This window comes from Pelecanus crispus, chromosome 3 (genome assembly GCF_030463565.1).
Source record: "Pelecanus crispus isolate bPelCri1 chromosome 3, bPelCri1.pri, whole genome shotgun sequence".
NCBI lineage: Eukaryota > Metazoa > Chordata > Aves > Pelecaniformes > Pelecanidae > Pelecanus > Pelecanus crispus.
The window spans coordinates 70,272,950-70,294,185 of NC_134645.1; the positions used below are offsets into that span (position 1 = coordinate 70,272,950).

The 21,236-nt window shown below is 37.2% G+C and overlaps 1 protein-coding gene across 1 annotated transcript; it reads left to right on the plus strand.

The window, feature by feature from the left end:
* The first annotated feature begins 9,641 nt into the window (after positions 1-9,641).
* Positions 9,642-21,193, plus strand: TMEM244 (transmembrane protein 244). The gene is made up of 6 exons (XM_075708571.1): positions 9,642-9,674; positions 14,621-14,706; positions 15,267-15,340; positions 18,208-18,333; positions 20,130-20,174; positions 21,099-21,193. The coding sequence occupies exons 1-6, from the start codon at positions 9,642-9,644 to the stop codon at positions 21,191-21,193; spliced, it is 459 nt and encodes a 152-aa protein (XP_075564686.1).
* Positions 21,194-21,236: the final 43 nt, after the last annotated feature.

The window sequence follows — 21,236 nt, forward strand, 5'->3', positions numbered from 1 at the left end:
ACCCTCTGCATATTTCTAAATACTGTCAGCTTGCCACGTGACTAGAAATTAAATCAGAAGCCCAATTTTATTTTTGATAGCATAGCACCAGTAAGCTAAACTAGTGTTAAAAATAAACCCTAGAGTCAGAATTCCCAGCCTATTTCTATAAGAAAATGACAGTACAACTGCTGCTCCTTTGTCTTTAAGAACTGTTAAATCTCAAACAAGCTAATTCACAAAATAATGTGGGTGAAAACTCAGATTTCAAATAGAAACTCATCCAAGATGGATACCAACATCAGTTAATGGCACAGCAAAGACATGATATTCAGGTATACATATATATGTGTATATATATACATCTGCTAATGTGGGAGAGGAAAATACAGCAAGCAAGATAGTTTTTGGCTAACTCCTGCTTTTAAAAGGGATCTCTGTTTCTGACTGGTGGTGTCAGACCAATGCACAATAGAAAGGTATACTAACAGACGTAAGACCTGTGCCAATTGCTTTTAATGTAGGATCATAAAATCTTTTCTTGCATTATGATAGCAAGAGTAAAGTGGCACTGGTGTGAAACTGATAAAAACAAGATCTTGAGTAGGTTAATGTGTTTTTATAAGTGACCGCAAATAGCACTTGTGAATGGAAATGTGCAGCGTCTACTTAGAAAAGCCATCCATCATTGCAGTATTATGAGGGAAAAGGAAAGGATAACATCATAAGAGGTCCTGACTTTAGCTGAGGCTCTTTGTGAACTGATGGATGCAAAACTCTCTAAATCGGAGATTTGCGGCACTTCAAGGATCAGGTGCTGTAAAATGTGATCATTTACATGGGGCCTGTACAATCGGGCACACATAAAAGGGGATTTTGATTTTCCCTTTTGTCTCTGTCAGCATGTGCCATTCACTACCTCCTAAGTCCTGTGGAACATACCTGGTACCTACAATTGAACGATGGGCCTGAACTCTTGTATTTTTGCTGGGTGATGTGAAGTTAAAACATTTGGTACAACAGACTTGATTTAGACAAGCAAACAGAAACAAATACGATATTTACTTACTGTAGGCGCTCTCAGTAACTAAGGTTAAAGAGCCATCTGTTTCTCTGGTATAATTCCACTGGTTTCAACGGAATCAGGGCAGGATAAATTTGATGTGATACGTTCACCTGGTCACCTAGCACACAGCAGAGACGTTCCCTTTGTGTGGAAGTCTGCATACAATCAGTTTGCCATCTAGTGGCAACTATTTTGCACACAGACAGTAATTTAAAACGGTAGATGTTACTTTAAATACCGGGGTGTATTAAATCATCTGAGATGTATGAAAACACACATTATCAGGTAAAAATTATTTTGAAGCCTCAAAGGGTAACTGCATGTATACCCAGCATTATACATTCAGACAGGAAAAATTTCCTGACTCAAGCTATCTAACACAAAAACATTTGCAATTGCACTAATACTTTCTGTATGCTGTGGCTGGATATATATCACCTGTAGGATTTTGCATGAAACAAGATGGAACAAAATACTGATGATTAGACAACTGCTAATTCACACATCTCCCTCTCCTGCCGGTCTCTCTGGGATTAAAAGAAATGCTATTACTGAAAATTTTTACATAACCAAACTGTGGCCCTACCTGAGTAGCCTCAGTGACTGGAACAGCAGTTGCTCATGTGGGAAAAGCAAAGACATGGCCAAGTCAGCTTGTTTGTATTAAGCTTATGAGTTACTAATACAAAGAGTAGTTGCAGCTAGCGACCACATGCCGTACCTCCTAACCCAAAGCAGCTACCAGAATCTCCTCAGGAAATGCAAAAAAGATGGACATTTTGGTGGTAGATGGCCTGGTAGCACTTATGCACTTATGTAAGTGGGTTTATTTTCCCTACTTTTAATGCTAATTTGGCCATTCTTAAGAGTAACTGGACATTTATCTGCTTGTAGTACTTAAATGATCTTTGTTACTATACTATTCCTTGCTTTACTATTATTACCATATGTATCGTGACACAGGAAATGTTTCTGACATAGGGAAATGCTGTTATCTTATTATACAGATAAATGTCTCATTGCTTCAAACTTGAAGCGGCAAACACTTCTGCCCTTCCTTCTGCACAAGGAATTCCATACATTTCATGGAAGCTTAAGAAAACATTAAACCCAGTGTCAGAATACAGTGTCACTAGACCTGATTTTAAAATACAAAAAAGATATGAGTCCTCCATGTCTAAATTCTACTGGGACCCAATTCCATAATGATGGAGATTAAATACTTGAGAGCCAACTGATGTCAGTCAGTCTAGAAGACATGCCAAATAGCTAGCAGTAGCTATCCTTGGTGAATGACAGGAATCAAAGGGCGACAAAAGATCAGACAAGAACACAGGTCCTCCAATTTTAGAGTATCCTGAATTGACAGGGAATTCCCAAAACACTGGAAACTTGAGCAATGTGATGTGAAAAATTGGATTTATAGAAGATTTAGGCTGCTGAAATTCATATTAGGATGCCATTAGCTATTATCCTGCAGAAAACCATTTAATAATAAATTCTATTAAACTGGAGCTGTATTAAAGAGTGGGTGAAATACATTTCAGAGATGCCATAAATACAATTTTTTTGTTTGTTTTCTGACAAATATCAGCTGGATCTCATGTCAGATGAGCAGTAAAATTGAGTAAAAATTCTTTAGATGATACAATTTATCAGGTTTCTGAGTTTAATGATATGCCTGCTTACACTGCAGTAGTCAAAAATATAAATATACATAGATGTTTCATTGAGTTACTGAATGCATCTGTATTCAACCTCCTATTCAGTGATCACAGACAAATGCTCAATTCATTAAAAATATGCTTTAGCCCCGATTGCCAGCCTAGCTGTGATAAAGTGACTTGCATTCTGTTCTGGGCCATGAATCATGGTCAGAAGAGTTAATTAAAGTTCTAATGGCAGGGTCAACAAGGTCAAGTGAATGAGTTTGTCTATATGTAATTAGGGCAGAACGGAAGATAATGGAGTTCAACAGGTGTAACTGAGAGCAGAAGCCATCTCTTGTATTGGAGTGCTTGACTTGAAGATTCCAAATTGCTTCTGGAGTGAAAAGTTGGGGAAAATACCTTTTTAATTGTCAATGGAAGAAATTTTTCTCTAGAAATGACAGGTCTGAAAATAGACAATGTCCCAGCGTCGTCTTTACTCTCATTTTCAAACCTGCTGAACACAAGCATGTGAATAGCATTTTTATTTTCTAGGTAAATGCAGTGTATCTATAACTGCAGAAAAATAAAGATAAATGAGGAAATTTTGTAGATGGAAATCCATCCTGGATGTGGTTTATTCTACATCACTACAGTTTTAGAATTTCTGTATTTTCTCACATTAAAGCAATGAGTTCAAACTAAAGATGGTAAATAACAAAAATAATTAATTTGTGGCACTCTTCAATCTAATAAGAAAATGCATACTTTATCCTGACTCCTCTATACAGACGTCTCTTACTCACAAGCTTGCTGTTTTTAAAACAATCACTTTCCTCAAATATCGATAAACAGCGAAAGCATGCTCCATGAACAGGACAAAATGCATGCAGAATAATTTACTGCACACTCCTAAGAACCCAGTATAAAAGCACCGAGGCAGGTTCATTTCAACTCCCTCTTCGGAGAGCAAAGGGAAACATGTGAACCAACGTGTCCCAGTAGCCCTTCCCCAGCAGTCCCCCAGCTGTATATTAACACATTTATGATAGCTATTAGCAGTGCAAATTTCTTTCTGCTACCTTGCCAGCGCTCGAATCAGCCCTTCAATCAGAAGGTACGCTTCTGCAAATGAAAAAGGAGTTCAGTCTCCATGCCCAATCCATCCTGGTATCCCTCCTCGGAGCGCCAGAAAGTGATGGTTAATTAGTGTCATGTATTACTGCATTGGGGACGCCTGCCTGCAATGAACAAAAATGAGACCGTTAGGTCATTTCATAGATACTCTACAGTTACATCTACCCCAGTAAATTAAAACAGTGACTGGGAACATTCTTGGGCACGTTAAATTAAATGATGATGGAAAAAGTTCTTGCCCACGCCGGCGAGCGCAACCAGGGATGCTGGCGCAGGCCTGGGCCACGCTACCGGGCAGCCTGTCAGCAGCCGCCCTGTCTGGTAGAGTACACACCACTCATGTCATGCCAGGTAGCTCAGGAGCCTTCCCGGCACTTTTATGGTACTAGTATACACATAGTGTACTTGTTAAGCTTTCACATAATGTGTAAAATTTACAGTTGAATCAAGTATAAAATAGATAATTTGGAACAGGCTGCCCAGAGAGGTGGTGGAGTCACCATCCCTGGAAGTGTTCAAAAAACGGGCAGGTGTGGCACTTTGGAACACGGTTTAGTGGGCATGGTGGTGTTGGGTTGATGATTGGACTGATGATCTTAGAGGCCCTTTCCAATCTTAATGATTCCTAGTTTTTACTTTCATTAAAAATAATCCAGCCACCAAGCCAGGAAACATGAAATTGCTACTCTACCCTTAATTGGTTTAGTGGTGGACTTGGTAATGTTAGGTTAACGGTTGGACTGGATGATCTTAAAGGTCTTTTCCAACCTAAATGATTCTATGATTCTATATCCAACCATTCCAGAATCACCCATTATATTGTGTCAGCTGGATTTTGGCTTTTTCAAATGGTGGAAAAACAGGCTTGGTAGCTGTTAGGTTATGTGGCAGCAACCCATCTGCACAGCCATGAAAGAGCACAGAGAGACTATATCAGAGGGTGAACCCAAATAATACCATGATGGGCTGCTCCCAGGCTCATCAAGGAAAGCCATTGGGCCATCTCTCCAAGCCCAGAGGAGCACAGGTGCACAGTGGCAGGTGGGAACCCAAATTACAGCCTCCTGAGGAGTAAACACCTTGTCCCGTCTCCTTCCAGGTTTTTACCAGAAGAGTTTCAGCCCCCTTGCTCAGGTGTGAAACCCATCAAGATGAGTCACTGGGAGCAGGTCTCTGGGTCATCTTTCAGGCTAAGGAGGCTGCTGCCTAGGGGTGTGGGACACCTCACAGGACACTGGGGAACAGCGTTTTGGGGATTGCCCAAGATTTATTATGGGCTGTTTAGGGGAGGAACCAAAGGCTGGAAAAGGAGGGATTTAGGTGGTTTGGGGAGGAACTAGTGTGGAAAAGTGTGCTTGCATGTGAGAGAGAGTCTGGACCAGTGACTGGAGTGGGGCTGCAGCCTCAGGGGCTCATATGTCTGGGTCCAGCAACTGGGGGGGCTGGGATCCAGGGCCAGCTACTGGGCAGACTGGGTATCGGAGCTCAGCTACCGGAGGGATCTGCCTTGTACGTGTGTGTAAATATACCTTCTCACTAGTGGGCCTCCAACCTGCTCAGCCAGAGAGGGAAGCAGGATGAGATTGTGTTTGTGAGTACTCCATGTGCCTGTCTGTGATCTGTGTGGCGTACATGCGTATATGTATGTATGTGATGTATATGTATGCTCTGTGTGTGCTTACTGGGAATACATCTTCAGCCTTGCTACTGTTTGGACCTGGGGGCACGGAGCTGCAGCAGCCTTGCCTCTCTCAGACTGTTTGATCCAGCACAATATATTTTCCTCTAGCAGTAGCAGCAATTTTGCCACCCCCTCCTCGGTTTTTGTGGGTCTAGTCCCAAAGAGATTTCTCAGTGCTTCACTGTACTCATCAAAAATTCCCACTAACACTAGTGGACATGCCAGAATATCTTCAAAATGTAGGCTTGTGGTAATCAGCACATTAAGCTTCTCAGCAGAAAGGCCAAATATTTATTTTTTTTTAAATACAGACAATTAAACTTGGTTCTTAGACATACAGTGGGGCCAGGGTGGAAAGTTTACATTGCTGCAATTGTGTTATAGCTTCCCTCTGGATAAACAGAAGACTCCGTTTTCAGTTCTATCAATCCCACACCATTCACAAACAATAAAATTAATTTCTAGTTTGAATAAATAAAGCCTTCTAAATTGGTTCCTTTGCCAATACCTTCAAGCTTTATATTGAATTTGTTCACAAAGCCAACAGTGTCAGTTAACAAAACAAAAGATGTTGTTTACTATTTTTGCTATTAATTAAGCCAGCTCCTTAGATAAGTAGCTCATTGGGGTTAATTATCTCTAAAAGAATCCAAATAATTTGCAGTTTGCAAATCAGAAAGAAATATACCAATTTTTTTTTCAGTTGAATTCTTGTAATATGAACATTTTTAGAGTTTGTGAGCTTTTACACTGAAATTCAAGGAGACAACTCTTCAGGGGCTGAAAGTCTCTAAAATTCACCTCTTCTTTAATTAATTACATTGAAAGCTCTTTTACATGGTATTATCAGGAATGAGGGAACTGTTAAAAGTGATCCAACAAAATTTGGAACTAATAATAGACTGATACATTCAAAGCACATTCCTGCTTCCACTTAATTCTCAGATTTCCCATCCCTCAAAATTTATCCATCTGCAACTGAGGTTAAAGAAGGAAGGAACATAATTGCTTTAATCCTCATGGAGGTAGAGCCTAGACCTCACACAATTCTAGCCCCTTCCATATGGGAACCAAGCTGTCATATTAAGGCTGTATAATGCATATATGATCGACACCAAACTGTATGGGCTGTCTTTCATAGGATACAATTAAGCTATATTTGCTGAAGTTGTAACACATGCTAAGTTAATAAATTTTAGTACTTTTTTTCTGTCAAAAATGCATTTTCATTGAGTTGCCTTAACTGCATTGAGTCTTCCAGTCACTGCAGTAAAAGAACAAAAATAGTGGTCACTATTTTTTTTCCAAGCTCTTCTACCCTTGTACACAATGTAAATATAGTTCCTCCCTATCAGCAGATGGAGACAGAGTACACAGGTTTTGATGTCCTCATCCTTCAGTTAATTCAGAATTTCTTGCCACACAACCTAGATGGCATCCATTTGGTTCATCTTTGCATTTTCTTAAAGATTCCGGGGTGATGAATCAACATACCTTGGGTTTTAGTCATTTCCCTGATTTTAAGACTTTTTCTGGTTTTGGAATTACCTAAGAAATGTGGTGCTGGGTCTAGCCCTACATCTTAAGGCCCAGTGTGCTGTAGCACAAACAATCAGCATAACAGCAACATAAATCACCTGTTAACTTCCATGAGAGATACTCATGTAATATTGCTGTGTGATATAGTTCTTCAAATTTTTGTTAATTATTTTTGCGATGCTATTCAACAGCATCATATATTGTGGGCTTAAATGGGAACATTCTAAAAAAACCTTAAGTATTAAGCTTAGGCAGCAAACTTAGCAGGAAGCTTTTATAAAAGTTTTCTCACAGTTCATTATTACAAACAGACTTTTTGGTTTGGCCCAGGCAGCAGATAGGAACTAGGTATTACCTGGATAGTATGAAGTGCTATTATCAGTTTCTTAAAAGAGATACTGCCCTTTAGAAGTATCCTTAATTTCACTTTCAAAAGGTGTCTTTAATTATTCTCCATTCTGCAATTGTCTGCACTTACACTTTTGTCACTGTCTCTTAAATCTTGTCCATTACATATCACTACAAAGCAAGAACATAGGTACAGCCAAATGCCAAACAACAGAATTTCTTAACTATTCTCAAACACGTGAGGGTAAGGTATCTATATCCTACCAAAGAAACTGTTTCCTGGGTGTTTCCGTAAGACAAACCAGCACAAACTCCAGGGGCTCAAAAGTAATGGAGTACTGTTTTTCCTCAGAGCTTTAATAAAAATCTGTAGCATAACGCTTCATAAAATAGACTGTATTTAAAAGTAGGGCTTGTTGAAACCAAAATAGATCATTTATTTTAACCTCTGTTGAAACTTGAAACTTGTCTGCTGTCTCCCTCTGCTGAATAGGAGTTGTCATATTTCCTATAGCTGACCCAGTAAAAAAGAATTTGAAGAAAATAAGAAATACAAAAAGTGATTATTCCATCATCTCAGCATTTTGTTAACAGCAACACAACATCTCTTCCGTTAACATTCACTACTGAGTGATTTAGTCAGTATTTTGGGTCACACACAGTTTCTGCCACTCCCAATTTTGATTCGCTCCTGTTCACTGGGTTACCACAATTCTGGTGTTTCCAATCTTGAAGCAAGGATGCAACAGAAGTATTATCCTTTCTATTTCAACAGTGCAATAGGAATGGGAGGAACTTCTTAGTCTCCCCAAGAAATCCATGCCTACAGCTTCCATTACATTTCAATCAAACTCAGTGGCTTTGGTTCTATATTCAATCTCTGTCTGGTTAAATTGACTCTTTGTGAAGAAGTCAGTCAGTGAACATAAACTCTCATTATGTTTAATAATGGTCTTAGATTAATGTAATCCATTACTTTTTCATTTATCCTGCTACTTAGAGTTACTGCAAATGTTTATGCAAATTAATTTTAGGACATGGCTGTTTTCAACTGATACTTTGGGGTAGATAGGATGCTCTTTGAATGAAACCTTTTGTTCCTTTTCAAATATTTTTTTAATTACTAAAGCCAATATTTCTTCATTAATTTGCTAGTTGTGACTATTGCAATCATTTAAGCAAATTAATTTAGTTTTTTAATTTTATTTCAGTCTATTCCTTTGACATCACTTCAGCCCTCAAAATAGGACTTAACTGATAACAGATTTTTGTGCTAGCATTTTGCACAGGAAGGAATTTCACACAATACTACCAGTAATTTCCCTGACAGTATTCACAGTCTGGAGGTATCGAAACCATGAGTGAAAGCTCTTGTTTGCTCATTGCAGACTGTATTTTAAAGCAGGCAGCATTTATTTTGTATGATTAAAAAGGTATAAAAAAACCTAATGAAACTTGCACCTATTATGTTAGTGATAGCAAAAAAAAAAAAAGAAAGTTCATTCTTCTTTCAGTTTCATAAGTGTTCCCTTGTATGATCTCCTTTTTCCAAATAACACAGCGTACTGAATCAGTGTGTCTGTAAAAAGTCAAATCTGAATCCATTAAGGAACTGCTCAGTAGAAGTTGGATCTGCTCTAGAGCATACTAAATTTCATTCAGCTGAAAAAACAAAATACGGTTCAGGAAAAGAAGAAGAGTCATAACATAAGTCTGGCATTTCTTAACCTAATTATACCTAATTTAATGTGAATTATACTTGATGTAATAAAGTGATAGTCAGAAGAGAAATGTTAGCAAAGAACATTGTGAAGAAAGTACCTTTCCACATCTATAGTCAATAGAATTAATGTTAGAAATTGTAAAACTAATTAGAAGTAGGAAGGTATAACAACCACAATGAACTGTGATCAAATGAATGGTGAAAAAAGCAAATAGAAGGTAGAAAACAGTAATGTTGTCTCTGAGTAGTCAAATTATACTATAGATATGCTTTGGCCGACTAGCTACGAAAGTACAAACATTAAATGAGCTAGTAGGATTTTCTCTTTGCTCTTCACCGGCTTACAGTTAGCTCGCAGATGGCTTCTGTCTGAATTCAGTTTAATCCAATCAACTCACCTCACTCTGTCCCATACTCACCTATAAGAATGTTTTTTGGGGTGAAAACCAGCTGCTTTTTCCTGCTGATACTGGCATATGGAATATAGCAACAGCACTTCCTTTCACTCATCATGTGTCCATGGCTCTCAAGGTCAAAACTGCTGAAACCAAGGTAAAAGGAATTGAGTTTGTTTAGTGTTGTATGTCACCGGATAGTATTTAGAGAATTAGATAGCTACTGGGGGGCTTGAAAAAGCAGTTGTTTTCGTTCTTATAGTAAGAGTGTTCTTCAATGTTCTCTTCCTAAAAAACAGAATGAAAAGGACACTTTATAGTATAGTGCTGGTAGTAAGTACTGCAAAGTACATCTTATGAAAAGGATTTCAAAATATGTGATGTAGTCCCATTTATGAGATATAATCCTTGGAAGTATCTAATAAAAGCCTATATTTGATGATACTGGTGTATTCCTAAAATTCTTTCTTTAAGGTTTTTTTTAACATAATAAATGACCCTGTAGTTTTTAACCTGTGGTTTTTTTCTTTGAAATACTTGAGGGGTTAGAAAGGAAAAAAATAGTTTGAAAATAAAACATATTCTGAGATTTTAAAAAAGATATGTTTAAATTTGAGTGGAAAGGTCAAATAAAAAGATGAAGTGGAATGCGATACAACTGGAAAATGTTCAAAGGGTTTTCATGTTATTCTTTTAAGAATATATTCTTAGCACTGAGCTGCACGCATTTCTTTAGCTTACTTGACTAAGCAAAGCATGCTATACCTAATACATCACTACCTCCCTAAGACAATGGACTAGCAATATTCTGTGTGCACGGAGAAAAATCCTGGGCCTTTGACACCAATGAAAGTTTGTTGCTGACTTCAGGAGAGGCTAGGAATTCACCTACTGTAATTAGAGGTCAACAGGTCATCGGCTCACAGCCGTCCTTCAGCTCCGTGATTTTCACTTCAGTCCTGTCTCACCACTTTTATTACAGCACAAATCTACATCTAGAGCAGATAAGCCTTCAAGGAGGCAGTTGCTACAGGAGGGGCAGCAGATAAAGGAGAATTACAGGAAATGTGCATCTGCCCAGAGCAATGGAATGAAATTGATTCCCACCAAAAATGTGCCAAAGATTAAACTTGCAATGCTTAGAGATACTTTGAGGGGGGTCGGAGGTAGCATGGCTGCCAAACTTGCACATGACATTGTAGTCAATTAACATTTCAGTGACCATGGCGTACACCATGGAAAAGAAGGGATCAAATGGGGGTTTTGGCCAATATTCATTTAGAATAAGACTAAAGACAGTGGAAATGGGAAAGCTGTATTTAGCCCTCAGACCAACCTGGCTGAAGAGATTAATCGTTCTCAGTTTTTGCTTGGCTTTGTTTTGATGTAGGGAAAGAAGACAAGAGTAAGACTGTCCTGGACATTTACTTACTGACAAATACTGGTTTGTACAGGCATGATGGACTTCTCTCCTATTGCATTAGAGATAAAAGCTACTCGATCTCTCTCCTTGTGGGAGGTAGATGCACTATTCAATATTAGCACTTTACAATATTTAGCAATATAAAAATAAGTAGTTTGCTAAATTCACAGTATCCACACTTCTGTCAATGTCAGATGGGTCCATAAATATGTTATCTACCACACAGCCATTCAAAGAACTAAGGCCAGAAGTGAACGTTAGAGATGTTTGAGTGAAGCTTCATCCAGACAGGCATCTGGTTTTGCTTTGAAGGATCTATTATTTCCAAAAGCAGCTTGTTCCACTGGCTAATTGCCTTTGCAGTTAAAAAAGTCCTTCATGCATCTTTCAAATTTGTCTAGCTATAACTTGCAGCTGTTTACTTCTTATGGCTTTTCTGATAGATTAAAGAGCCCTTAAGTACCTGGTATTTTCTGCCTGTGAAGGTACTTATCCATCATAATCAAATCAGCCCTCAGAGCTAAACAGATTGACCTCTTTAGGGCTGCACTCCTAATGAAAAAAAAAAAAAAATTAGCCATCAGCTCCCTTTCGTGGCTCTTCTCTGCACCTTCTGAATTTCTTAACATACTTTAAAAATTGCTGACACTAAATTGGATGCCACTTTGTCTTCCCAGTGCTGTGTTTAGAGGTAATACTTCTTCCTTATTTCTATTCATATTCTCCCACCTTAAAACCCAAAGCCTTAAGGGCTTGTTTTGTGTCCCAGTATTGCAAGAGAAGCTCATAAAAATGAGCTAGTATGAGCTAATGCTCATCTACAGCGCTTTTCAGAGTCATTGCCTCCTTGAATAAAGGCTCCTTTTACCAGCATAAAACAAACTAAATCAAAATGGAAATTACACTTTAGGGCTGCCTTATGTTTTACATTTTTCACTGCCATCTCACCTGCCAACTGAGTTTTATTTAAAAATGGGGACTTAAAAAAATACTCTATACCTTTTCTTCTTTTCTTTATTACTTTTGAATCACTTGTCAAGAACATTATCCAACTTTATCCTCAAAATCCACAAAAATGATAAGGGCACTCAATAACCAGTTTTGATAAAAATTCTTGAATAAAAGCAAATAAATAAAAAGAGCAAGTCTCTTTCAAACTTTGCAAAATGGAAATGATTTTTGAAACTTTGCAGTATCTTATACATTTGGTTTTTGGTTTAATTCCTTTAGTCTTAGTTGTTCTCCAAATAATTCCTCTTCCTTTCTAGTTACGAATATGCAATTATTATTTTCCCTACCTCAGTCCCTGTAATCAACCTACACACATGTGCTTCCCTTTACCTTTCTTCAGAAATGAGTCCTATTCCTTTATTAGTTGTTACCTATTTTTTCTGAAATTCATCCCATTGTAAATATGGTGTCACCATTCAAAGAGAGAAACTCTGGCTTCTTTTGCATTGATATAATGCTTCACTATATGCAGTCCATACTGACTGCTTGCCATTCTGATACACTGAAAAATTGCATCCAGTCCTCTATATTTTACTACTTCATTTATGCAGGGCCACTTTTCATGGATTTACTTCTGAATGAATATCTGTATTTGGAATATTTCATCATCTTAGTCTTCATTATTCCATTTTAAATTTATTTTTGATCAGCAAGAAGTCCTGTAAAACATCAAAACTTTCAAACTCCCTTGCTGTCAGCTCAGTTCCATTCATCTCAGGGGAAATTCATGGGATCTTGCAGGGCACACAAAAATGTGCAGGCTTAGGGCCCACATTTACATGTCCAAGTGTATTTACTAGAGTCACTATAGTAATGATGTTACCCTTAGATCAGTACTGCATAATGGATCACAGTTTGGAGATCTATGGAGGTCTTTCTTACCAGAGGAGTCAGGTAAATGCACATTGCTAGTTTCAAATACTGGAAAGCCAAGCTGGAGGAAGGCAAAGAAAATTCTTAACTCGTTACGTGTGAGTAATGAGTTCTTCTGGGCTAAGAATTTATACAATAGTCTACTCCTAAAACAGAAACTGAAACTGGAATGCTTTAATATCAAAAAGCAAAATGTAGCCACACATCCTTCCATTGTAAAGCATCACGTAGCACAATATTAAAGATGGACAACGTGAAACTGGTAGCAATTCTCTCTACAGTCACTGTCTTTCTCATGACTGTTTTCTATCTGTATTTTTTTGGAGGAAAGTAAAGAGTAGAAGATGCAAGATGGAGGGGATAGGCAGAGAAGAAAATGAAACAATAAAGAAAGAGTCAGGAGTTTAAAAAACGGCCAATGAAGGAGGAACGATACAAAGAAGCTAAGAAAGAGGAAAGGAGAAATATGACACAATAAAGCACTAGCTAGAGTGAGAAAATACAAGACAATCTGGAATCTATAGAAAAGAAAAACTGATTTTACTGATCGCTCTACCAGACTGTAGTAAACATCTTCAGTTTCATGTTCTTAAGCAAGCACACAAATTGCCAAAGCAGTTGCTCAAGTTTGATGCATAGACGTCCCTAGTCCTGATGTCCTGTGTTTCCCTTTAAAACAATAAAAACCCAAATAAGCATCTGGAATGTCATTACATCATCACAGAAGAACAGAAATTAAAGTGTTCTGCATTAGCAAGACTCTATTATTATTACCAAAACATACTAACCCTTGAAATATAATTTTACAATATACCCTTAGGAATTAATACAAGGAATTAATACAATTAATACAAGGAATTAATACAAATAGGGCCTGCATAATTCAGGAAGCCAACTTAGACAGTCAGTTATGTGAATTATGCTTCACCTGAAAACATCTCAAGGCATTTGATGAACTTTATCAGGTGAAGGCTCACAGGTTTTTCTCTGGCTGCATTGCTTCTGAAACTTCAGTTTAGAAATAAAGACACTGAAATGGAATGAAAGAAATAATGATAACAAGGTATCTTAGGAAATATAAATCCTTTGTATCATTCTCTAGATAGTGTTTCTCTTTTTTAAAAAGACACAGTGTTTGATCATAAGATAGTGGTTGCTTTATGAAACTTGTAACTTTTAGGGGTATTTTTTTCAATTTGGAGTTCGAATTTATTTAGACTTAATTCACAAAATTGAACTTTGAAAAATATGTAACAGATATCCCTCATTACTCATTTAAGTTGTTTACATCCTTACCTTTGGAAGTAAGCACTAGGGTGACATTTTCTAGAGGCTGGGAAACTTAACAGTTACTACTTTATAATTTCCTACATTTTTATTTGTATACAGTTTCGACACACTTACAAGGATGGCTTTTCTTTTAAGTTAAAAACTAGGCTTAGTTAGGCATCTGGATGATCGTAAACTCTTAAGGCCTCCTGTGTAATAAGTATCAAGAAATGTGCTTCTTGGTCTCTGAACACTTATATATTCAATAAGCAGTTGGTGTACAATCAAATAAAATAAAACCAAAGAACCATACATTGCCACCACACATTAGGAGCTGAAATGTATCGAAGAGCTTTTAACAACTTTTATGTAATTGGCAACTGCAAAAATACTGTCTATATATTTTATTTTCTAAATGTGGGGGGTTTTCCACATTACGGTTGATAGAAATCTGGAATTGTTTTCTGACAATTACGTACCTAATGCAAACATGGCATTAGGTTTTACTGTCTTTTTCCCTTTTGCAGGTTGTTCTGGTGAACCTGTTGATATGCACGGTAGTTTTCTACACTGTGTACTATGTGGTCCTATCTGTCTGCTTCGCAGTATTCAAGTAAGATTTCCTTGTCTTTAATCTAGTATGAGGGCATGCAACAATGGGCTAGAGCTATGACTCTGTAGAGGAGGCATCCAGACTGGAGGCAACCAGTCCCAGTTATTCTGTGAACACATTTTTCAAATTCAGTGGAGTTGTTGTACCCGAACCTTTGTTCAAGTGCACAAATTGGCAAATGGAGACTTGAAACTTGTATACAGTGCTGGTTCTAATCTACTTCCTTGCACTTGCACCATGTAAATAAATGAACGTAAAGAAAAGATGACATGAAAAAAAGGAAAAGAAAGATTTTACAGTCGATAAAAAAAAGACACATTATATTCCCTTAGGAAGTTACTGATTAGCATGTATAGTGCCAGCCATGTCTTAAATACCAGTGGAGATCATGGACACCGTGTGCAAGAGCAAGACCACAACATGCAATGGAACGTAGAGAGCTTGTAAAAACCCAGAGTATTCCATTTGAAATTGTATTTAGAAGCACCCATAATATGACATATAATCACTAAGGCTTTATTGAAAATCTCTGGTTGTATTTTTTCATTCTATTTCCACAGGATTAAAATGTTGGATGGTTTGGCACCTTTTGATTTTAAGACAAATCCCTCGTGGATTAACCCATATTATTTAGGTAACTGAAGTTTTTTTCTCTTTTTTTCCCCCAGCCAAGAAAATAGATTGTATCTGGATGTAACCTTGTGTTCCTTATGGACAGTATTTTAAAGCTGTTTTAGTAATACTAATGATTTCTGTACTTTAACTGCACTGCATTTAAATGTTTATTCATCTTCCCTACACTTCTCATTTCTGCATTGCTACTCATCATTCAAGTGATTGTTAGGCTTTTCCTTGAGTTGTTCTGATCTTGCATCACCTGAAGAAAATGTGCTGCTTTAGCAGGATGCTTCATTTTCATTGCAGAAGAATTACCTATTCTCTGTAAGGTTTCTCCACAAAGTTGTTAAATTTAATTTTCGTACTGCAGTGAATTTCTTATGAACCATATTGGATCCAGATCTGAATAACTGATCGCATTCAACAAATGGAAATCGTGCTTTGGTAGTGCCTGAATACAGTGGGCATTAAAATTTCAGGGTTTGATTGTAGCTCAATCCCTAAACATATCTTTATATATCCTAAACCAAATTTCTGCATTTTGAAGCTTTCAAAATATATTCTCTTTCCTAAACTGTCATTCCTAAAAAATTACATGCATATATGAATTTTACCTGATTTGTAATCCATTTTAGAAAGGCAAACCACATCATCTGTCAGTAAAGTAAGTAAAGCTCAAAAGTAAATTGTTTAGTTCGTCAGGTTAAAGAGAGTAATAAAAATGCATGGATATTTGTACAGTGTCTATACTGATTTCAGATGAAAAAAAAGAGCATTTCAGTTGTAGCAATGGAAAAGAAATTAGATCATATTCCATTAGAATTACTTTTCAGGGCCCTAATGTAATTACTGTTTCTCAATACAATTTTTTTTCCCCAAAATTTTATCAGCTAGTTTGATTCAGCATGTTTATATACCAAAGACAGCAACTATATCATGCAACCGGTTAGTATTCCATCCTCCTTTCTGTCCAAGGGATGAAATAACATGGACGAAATAGCAAAACATAACAGGATCTGTTTGAAGTCTATAGGCACAGAGACAAAACGAAGCTCTCTGAATGATGCTGCAGATGAGAATTAGTTTACTCAAGGGTCTCACTCATGCCTGTTAAAAACAGAATTACGTCTTTAAAAGATAACCTCAAAATAAAAATGGAAGTCAGCTCAGAACTGGGGTATCATTACTGACCCGGTTTTGTAAAAAAGTTTACAGAGCATCTGTCTACACTAAGCATACTTTCTAAATTATAAGGTTATGGGCAAAATTTAAAGGGATACTATAATAATGAACTATAATAAACTAAAAAAACCTAAACGCATTGTCAAACATTAAATTTTTTGAAGTGTTATTTCCTATTTTCCTAGCTACATGTTGTTTTCCGGTTATCTTATTGTTTTTTAATTTTTTTAAACTGCTGGGTGAAAGAGCCATATGACAGTAGGAACTAATTGACCCTATAAGGAAGAGAATAAAATTGAAAGGCACAAAATGCTGCCCAACGTATAAATTAAGTATAGTGAAAAAATAACAATGGTCTCTCAACTGTCAGCTACAGTATTACATTACTGCAATAGTAAAAAAGTAAATAATTCCATTAAGAATTTGACTTTTGTATGCCTGTGTACTTAAAAAGAACGAAATGCATTTAGATGGAAAATTGTATGAATTACAATTGCACAATTATGGCCTGTTGTATGGGAATTCAGGACTACAGCCAGAAGAGACGCCACACATTTTCCATTCAGCCCCCTGCTATCCCAGGTAGCCACCGAGCATAAAGTCAAATTTCACCCTAAAGGTGATTATTTTTGATCCCGTTACACGTCGTAGCAAGTAAACAAGCTGAAAGCTAAGCACCACTGCATTGCTGTGTCAAAGAATACAGCTCATCAAATACCAGATGAGGTTCCTCACCCTTCCCAGCGCAGCAGCTCGGTGCCTTCCAGCCTGTTTTCCTGCCCACGGGGGAGGCACGGCTTGCCCGTGCCATTGCTTCTGCAGAGCCGTGCCCCATGTCAGGGGAGGTGGTCAGCACAGGTTGGTGGCACGGCATGGCTTGGCACACTCCAGAGAAAGCACCAGGGGACAGAAATGCACCATTTCGTCACCACGAGAAGGAATTTTCTTGATCAGATAACTTTAATAGTCTCTTTTGGCAGCATAGTTTAGTTATTATCGCTTTGCTGGTAATCCCCATTCGTGGTTTAACACAACACAGAGCTAGCTGCTGAATGTCAGGCACGGTGAGTGCGTGGTAGCTGTGTCAGCCTTGCTATCAGCGCTGAGAAAAGCCAGGCTCCTGGTTGTATGTACCATGAGACCCACACAGATGGATGGCCTCTGCTCACCTTGTAGGCTCTCTGCTCTATCTCCCCTTGCATGTCTTGTCTTCGCATTGTTCTGATTTTTTTTTTCCTGGTATATATAATTCATTTATATATATATATATATATATATATATATATATATATATATATGATGCAATGAAGTCAACAGGGAGAAAGCTATGAAGTTTCTTACCAAACATAACCCCTCAACCGCACAATTCCATTTTGATGAGAAAAATTTGATCTATCAACCAAGTTTATTTGGTGGCACATGCAAAGAGTGTGGATGGTCCCTAAATAAAAGTTCCATGCCATTTCTCCTCTAGGCTATATAGACTGGTCATAATCCTGTCACTGGTCATAATCCTGTTAATCCTCATGTTTCGCAAAATTAGAAATGAACTTTATAATGAAAACATTAGTGTAATATTTGATCCTGTAAAAAAGAATTTGCATAACTATCTCAGACATTTTAACTTCCTATTGCTATCATTTTTAATATGGGAAAAAGCTTTTCAAAACCGTGCTTGAAATATCTTATTTTCATTTACAGTTCTTGTGATATCATTGGAAATAACTTTCTTCATTTGTGGTCTGCTGTTTGCCCTGGTTGTGGAAGAATGGGTTTGGGATTATGCTGTAACAGTTACTGTTATTCATATCATCATAACTTCAGTCGGTAAGTCAGTTTACTGCTAAATATATGCATAGTATCACAAATTGAAGGACCAATCAACTATGATTCATCTAGTGTATTACTGGGCTAACTTAATCATTTTTCCGTAAAGCTAAATAAATATATATCTCTATTTTCCATCCATTTGACTCATGCACATATTTAAATCCTGCCATTTAAAACTCAATTTTGGTTTTGTTGCAGAATTTTAAAACACTATTTTCTTATAAAAAAAAAAATCAGAGTTTTAGTTCATAATCTAACAGTTGATATCCAACAGATCCAGCCTATGTACAATTTCACCACCTGGGAGGTATGTTTTCCTCTAAAACAAGAAATTAATTGTTGTCCATGTCCTGACACTTCAAGATCTACTCATTAACACTTCAGCTCTAGTTCAGAGTAAAAATGAGGCTTGCTTCAGCAAAGCCAATTCAAAGTTTTTAAGTTAGATCATTTGAACTAAATCTCATTGAGGAAAATAAAGAATTTTACCATCGAAGCATCTTTTTTTTTCCCTGAAACTCTTCCCCTCAAAGGAAAGAAAAGGGAAAGAATTGGCTGCTGTAAATGAGACTCATCATCACTTTTTGCCAGTCCCTGGTAACCTGCTCCCTCTTCTCATGCTGTTTAGCAGAATGCTGCTATGGCTGATTAGGAAATATATTTTAACCCCATCCTTGCCAGAGCCCATTTGGGGATTCTTTTCTCCTATAAAAATGAGCTTAGTATTTTTATTCTAGAATTTAGAAATAGGAAAAATATCACTGACAAATTAGGACTCCCTCCCTACTACATAATAATTCATCTTCCATTTTCCAGTGCTTTGTCCATTTGTCTTTTAGCACTGTATATGGACAGGGATTCCCCGGTTCCCATGACAAGTTAAGCCAGAGACCAACAGAGACTTCATCTTAAAAAAATTAAGCAGAATTTCTCATCTACTGAATTTGATTTCCTGAAATTTAAACTACCGTTATTCCTTATGAATAACTTTTGCATTGAAATCAAGGAATTTACAAAAGCTACAACAAAAACTGCTTTGTATATAATCTATCCAGGAAGGTGTCTTCTATCGTTATATTAGATGATGCATTTTGACGTCCAAACAACCCCAGATTTATTATTGTTTCGTTCAGATGGCCATCCAAAGCTCTGTTGGCTGACTCTGAGCTGCCAGCATATGTGATGTGCTTCCCAGTTCACTTTACTACTGTCAGCTTTTTTTTGGGGGGGGCAATATTGGGTCTATAACTGCCCTGCAGTTGATCATACAGTGGGGATGTGGCTCAGCCTGCGTGAGGCAAGGGCAAGTACCTGACACCACAGAGGAGAGCGTGCTGTGCAGCAGTGCTAACTTGCAGTGCGCAGACCCAGCCTGTCTTTCATCCACTGCATCACCCATTAAGCTGAAAATGTCAGGCAGCTTAATTTATTTGGATTGCAGCAGTATGCAGGCACTCTACCAGGGGATCGGTGTCTCTGTTGTGCTAAACCACGTACAGGTAAGTAATAAAAAAAGGCATTTCTTCCGCAGAGAGTCTAAGAGCTCCGTTTAGCACACACTTATTAGGTTTAAGACTTGCCTTCCAGTGGGATCGCTCACCAGGCTAAGCTTAATGGTATGGCTAAATATCTGAATGATCCGGACCTAAATTTGCATTTGTAATTTCAATAAATGTGAAGTGTATTATTTATGAAACATAACTAAGCAGATCTTTGAGAACATAATGTAATGATTGCATGCCCCCATCCTTATTGTTTAAAACTTGACATTTCTCCTTTTCTTCTTCTTGCAGTTATGTCTGAATTCCCCCTGATGTTACACTGGTGGCTGGCATTAGGTATAATTACATTCTTTAAAGTTTAAATTGTTAGACTCTGTGTATAAAATTAGTATTTACAGTATGAGTTGCTTCTATTAAATGTCTGTTGTCTCACTAATTTGAGAATTGTCAACATTTAAAGAAGAAATGTATCTTTTTCATTTATACTTCTTTTAATGACGCAGGCAAGTAACGCTAGGCTAACATTTTGCCTTGCCTTTAAAAATCTTCTGTTTTAAGACCTGAATGTACTCAGCTTACGTTAATCTTGCTAACAAATAGCAGCTACTCTCACGTTCTTGAAATAAACCATGATTAAGTCCTGACTAATCAAACTATCTCACTTAATTCAGGTGTCAAAAAGACAGTTGTCCAAACTAGTCCTCCTTGGTACCCTTTATAATCAATGGAAAGAAACAGGCACTTTCAGAGGCAATTTTTATAAACACTATGCACAGGTACTTACGATAGATGAGATAAATCCCAGCCATCGCATTTCCTTAGAGTGAATGGCAAACCTACATTTCTGAATGTTTCATTTTCTGTAAAATTAAAAGCATAGCTTTGTACTACCATTAAATACAGTTTTGATTATATTTCTAATATTATCTTCAAAAATAGTTAAGGGAAAAGGACTGGCTTCTGTTCTTCTTTCTTGTATGATGGATAACAAGGATCGACAGCTGCAGTAAATTCCTAAATGATGGGGACAGGCAAATAAATTCCCTGTCTTGCAACTGGTTTTGCATCAGCAGCTGCTAAGGCTGATGTCTTTGTAGGTGGTTAAAGCCTTGGGTAAAATGTTTAAGTAGACAGGCCATTTAAAAAAAAAAAAAAAACCAAAACCCACCAAGATAAAAAGAATGTCTATTTAAAGTTTTATCATAACATTTATATTCCACTATAAAAATTAATCTAAACCAGTCATATATTTTCTTTCAGGATCTGGAGTAATTTCAATGATTTGTGGAGGACAGATTTTGGCATACTGCTTGTTCAAAAACAACTTCATTTACCCAATTCTAGATGATTTTTGAAAAGGAAAATTAAAACTTGCCTTTATATTTATATACATTCTAT

Coding starts and splice junctions, on each gene's coding strand:
- TMEM244 (XM_075708571.1), top strand. CDS start 9,642: ATGGCTCTCAAGGTCAAAACTGCTGAAACCAAG. Junction 9,675..14,620: donor TCAAAACTGCTGAAACCAAG/GTAAAAGGAATT, acceptor TCCCTTTTGCAG/GTTGTTCTGGTGAACCTGTT. Junction 20,175..21,098: donor ACACTGGTGGCTGGCATTAG/GTATAATTACAT, acceptor ATTTTCTTTCAG/GATCTGGAGTAATTTCAATG.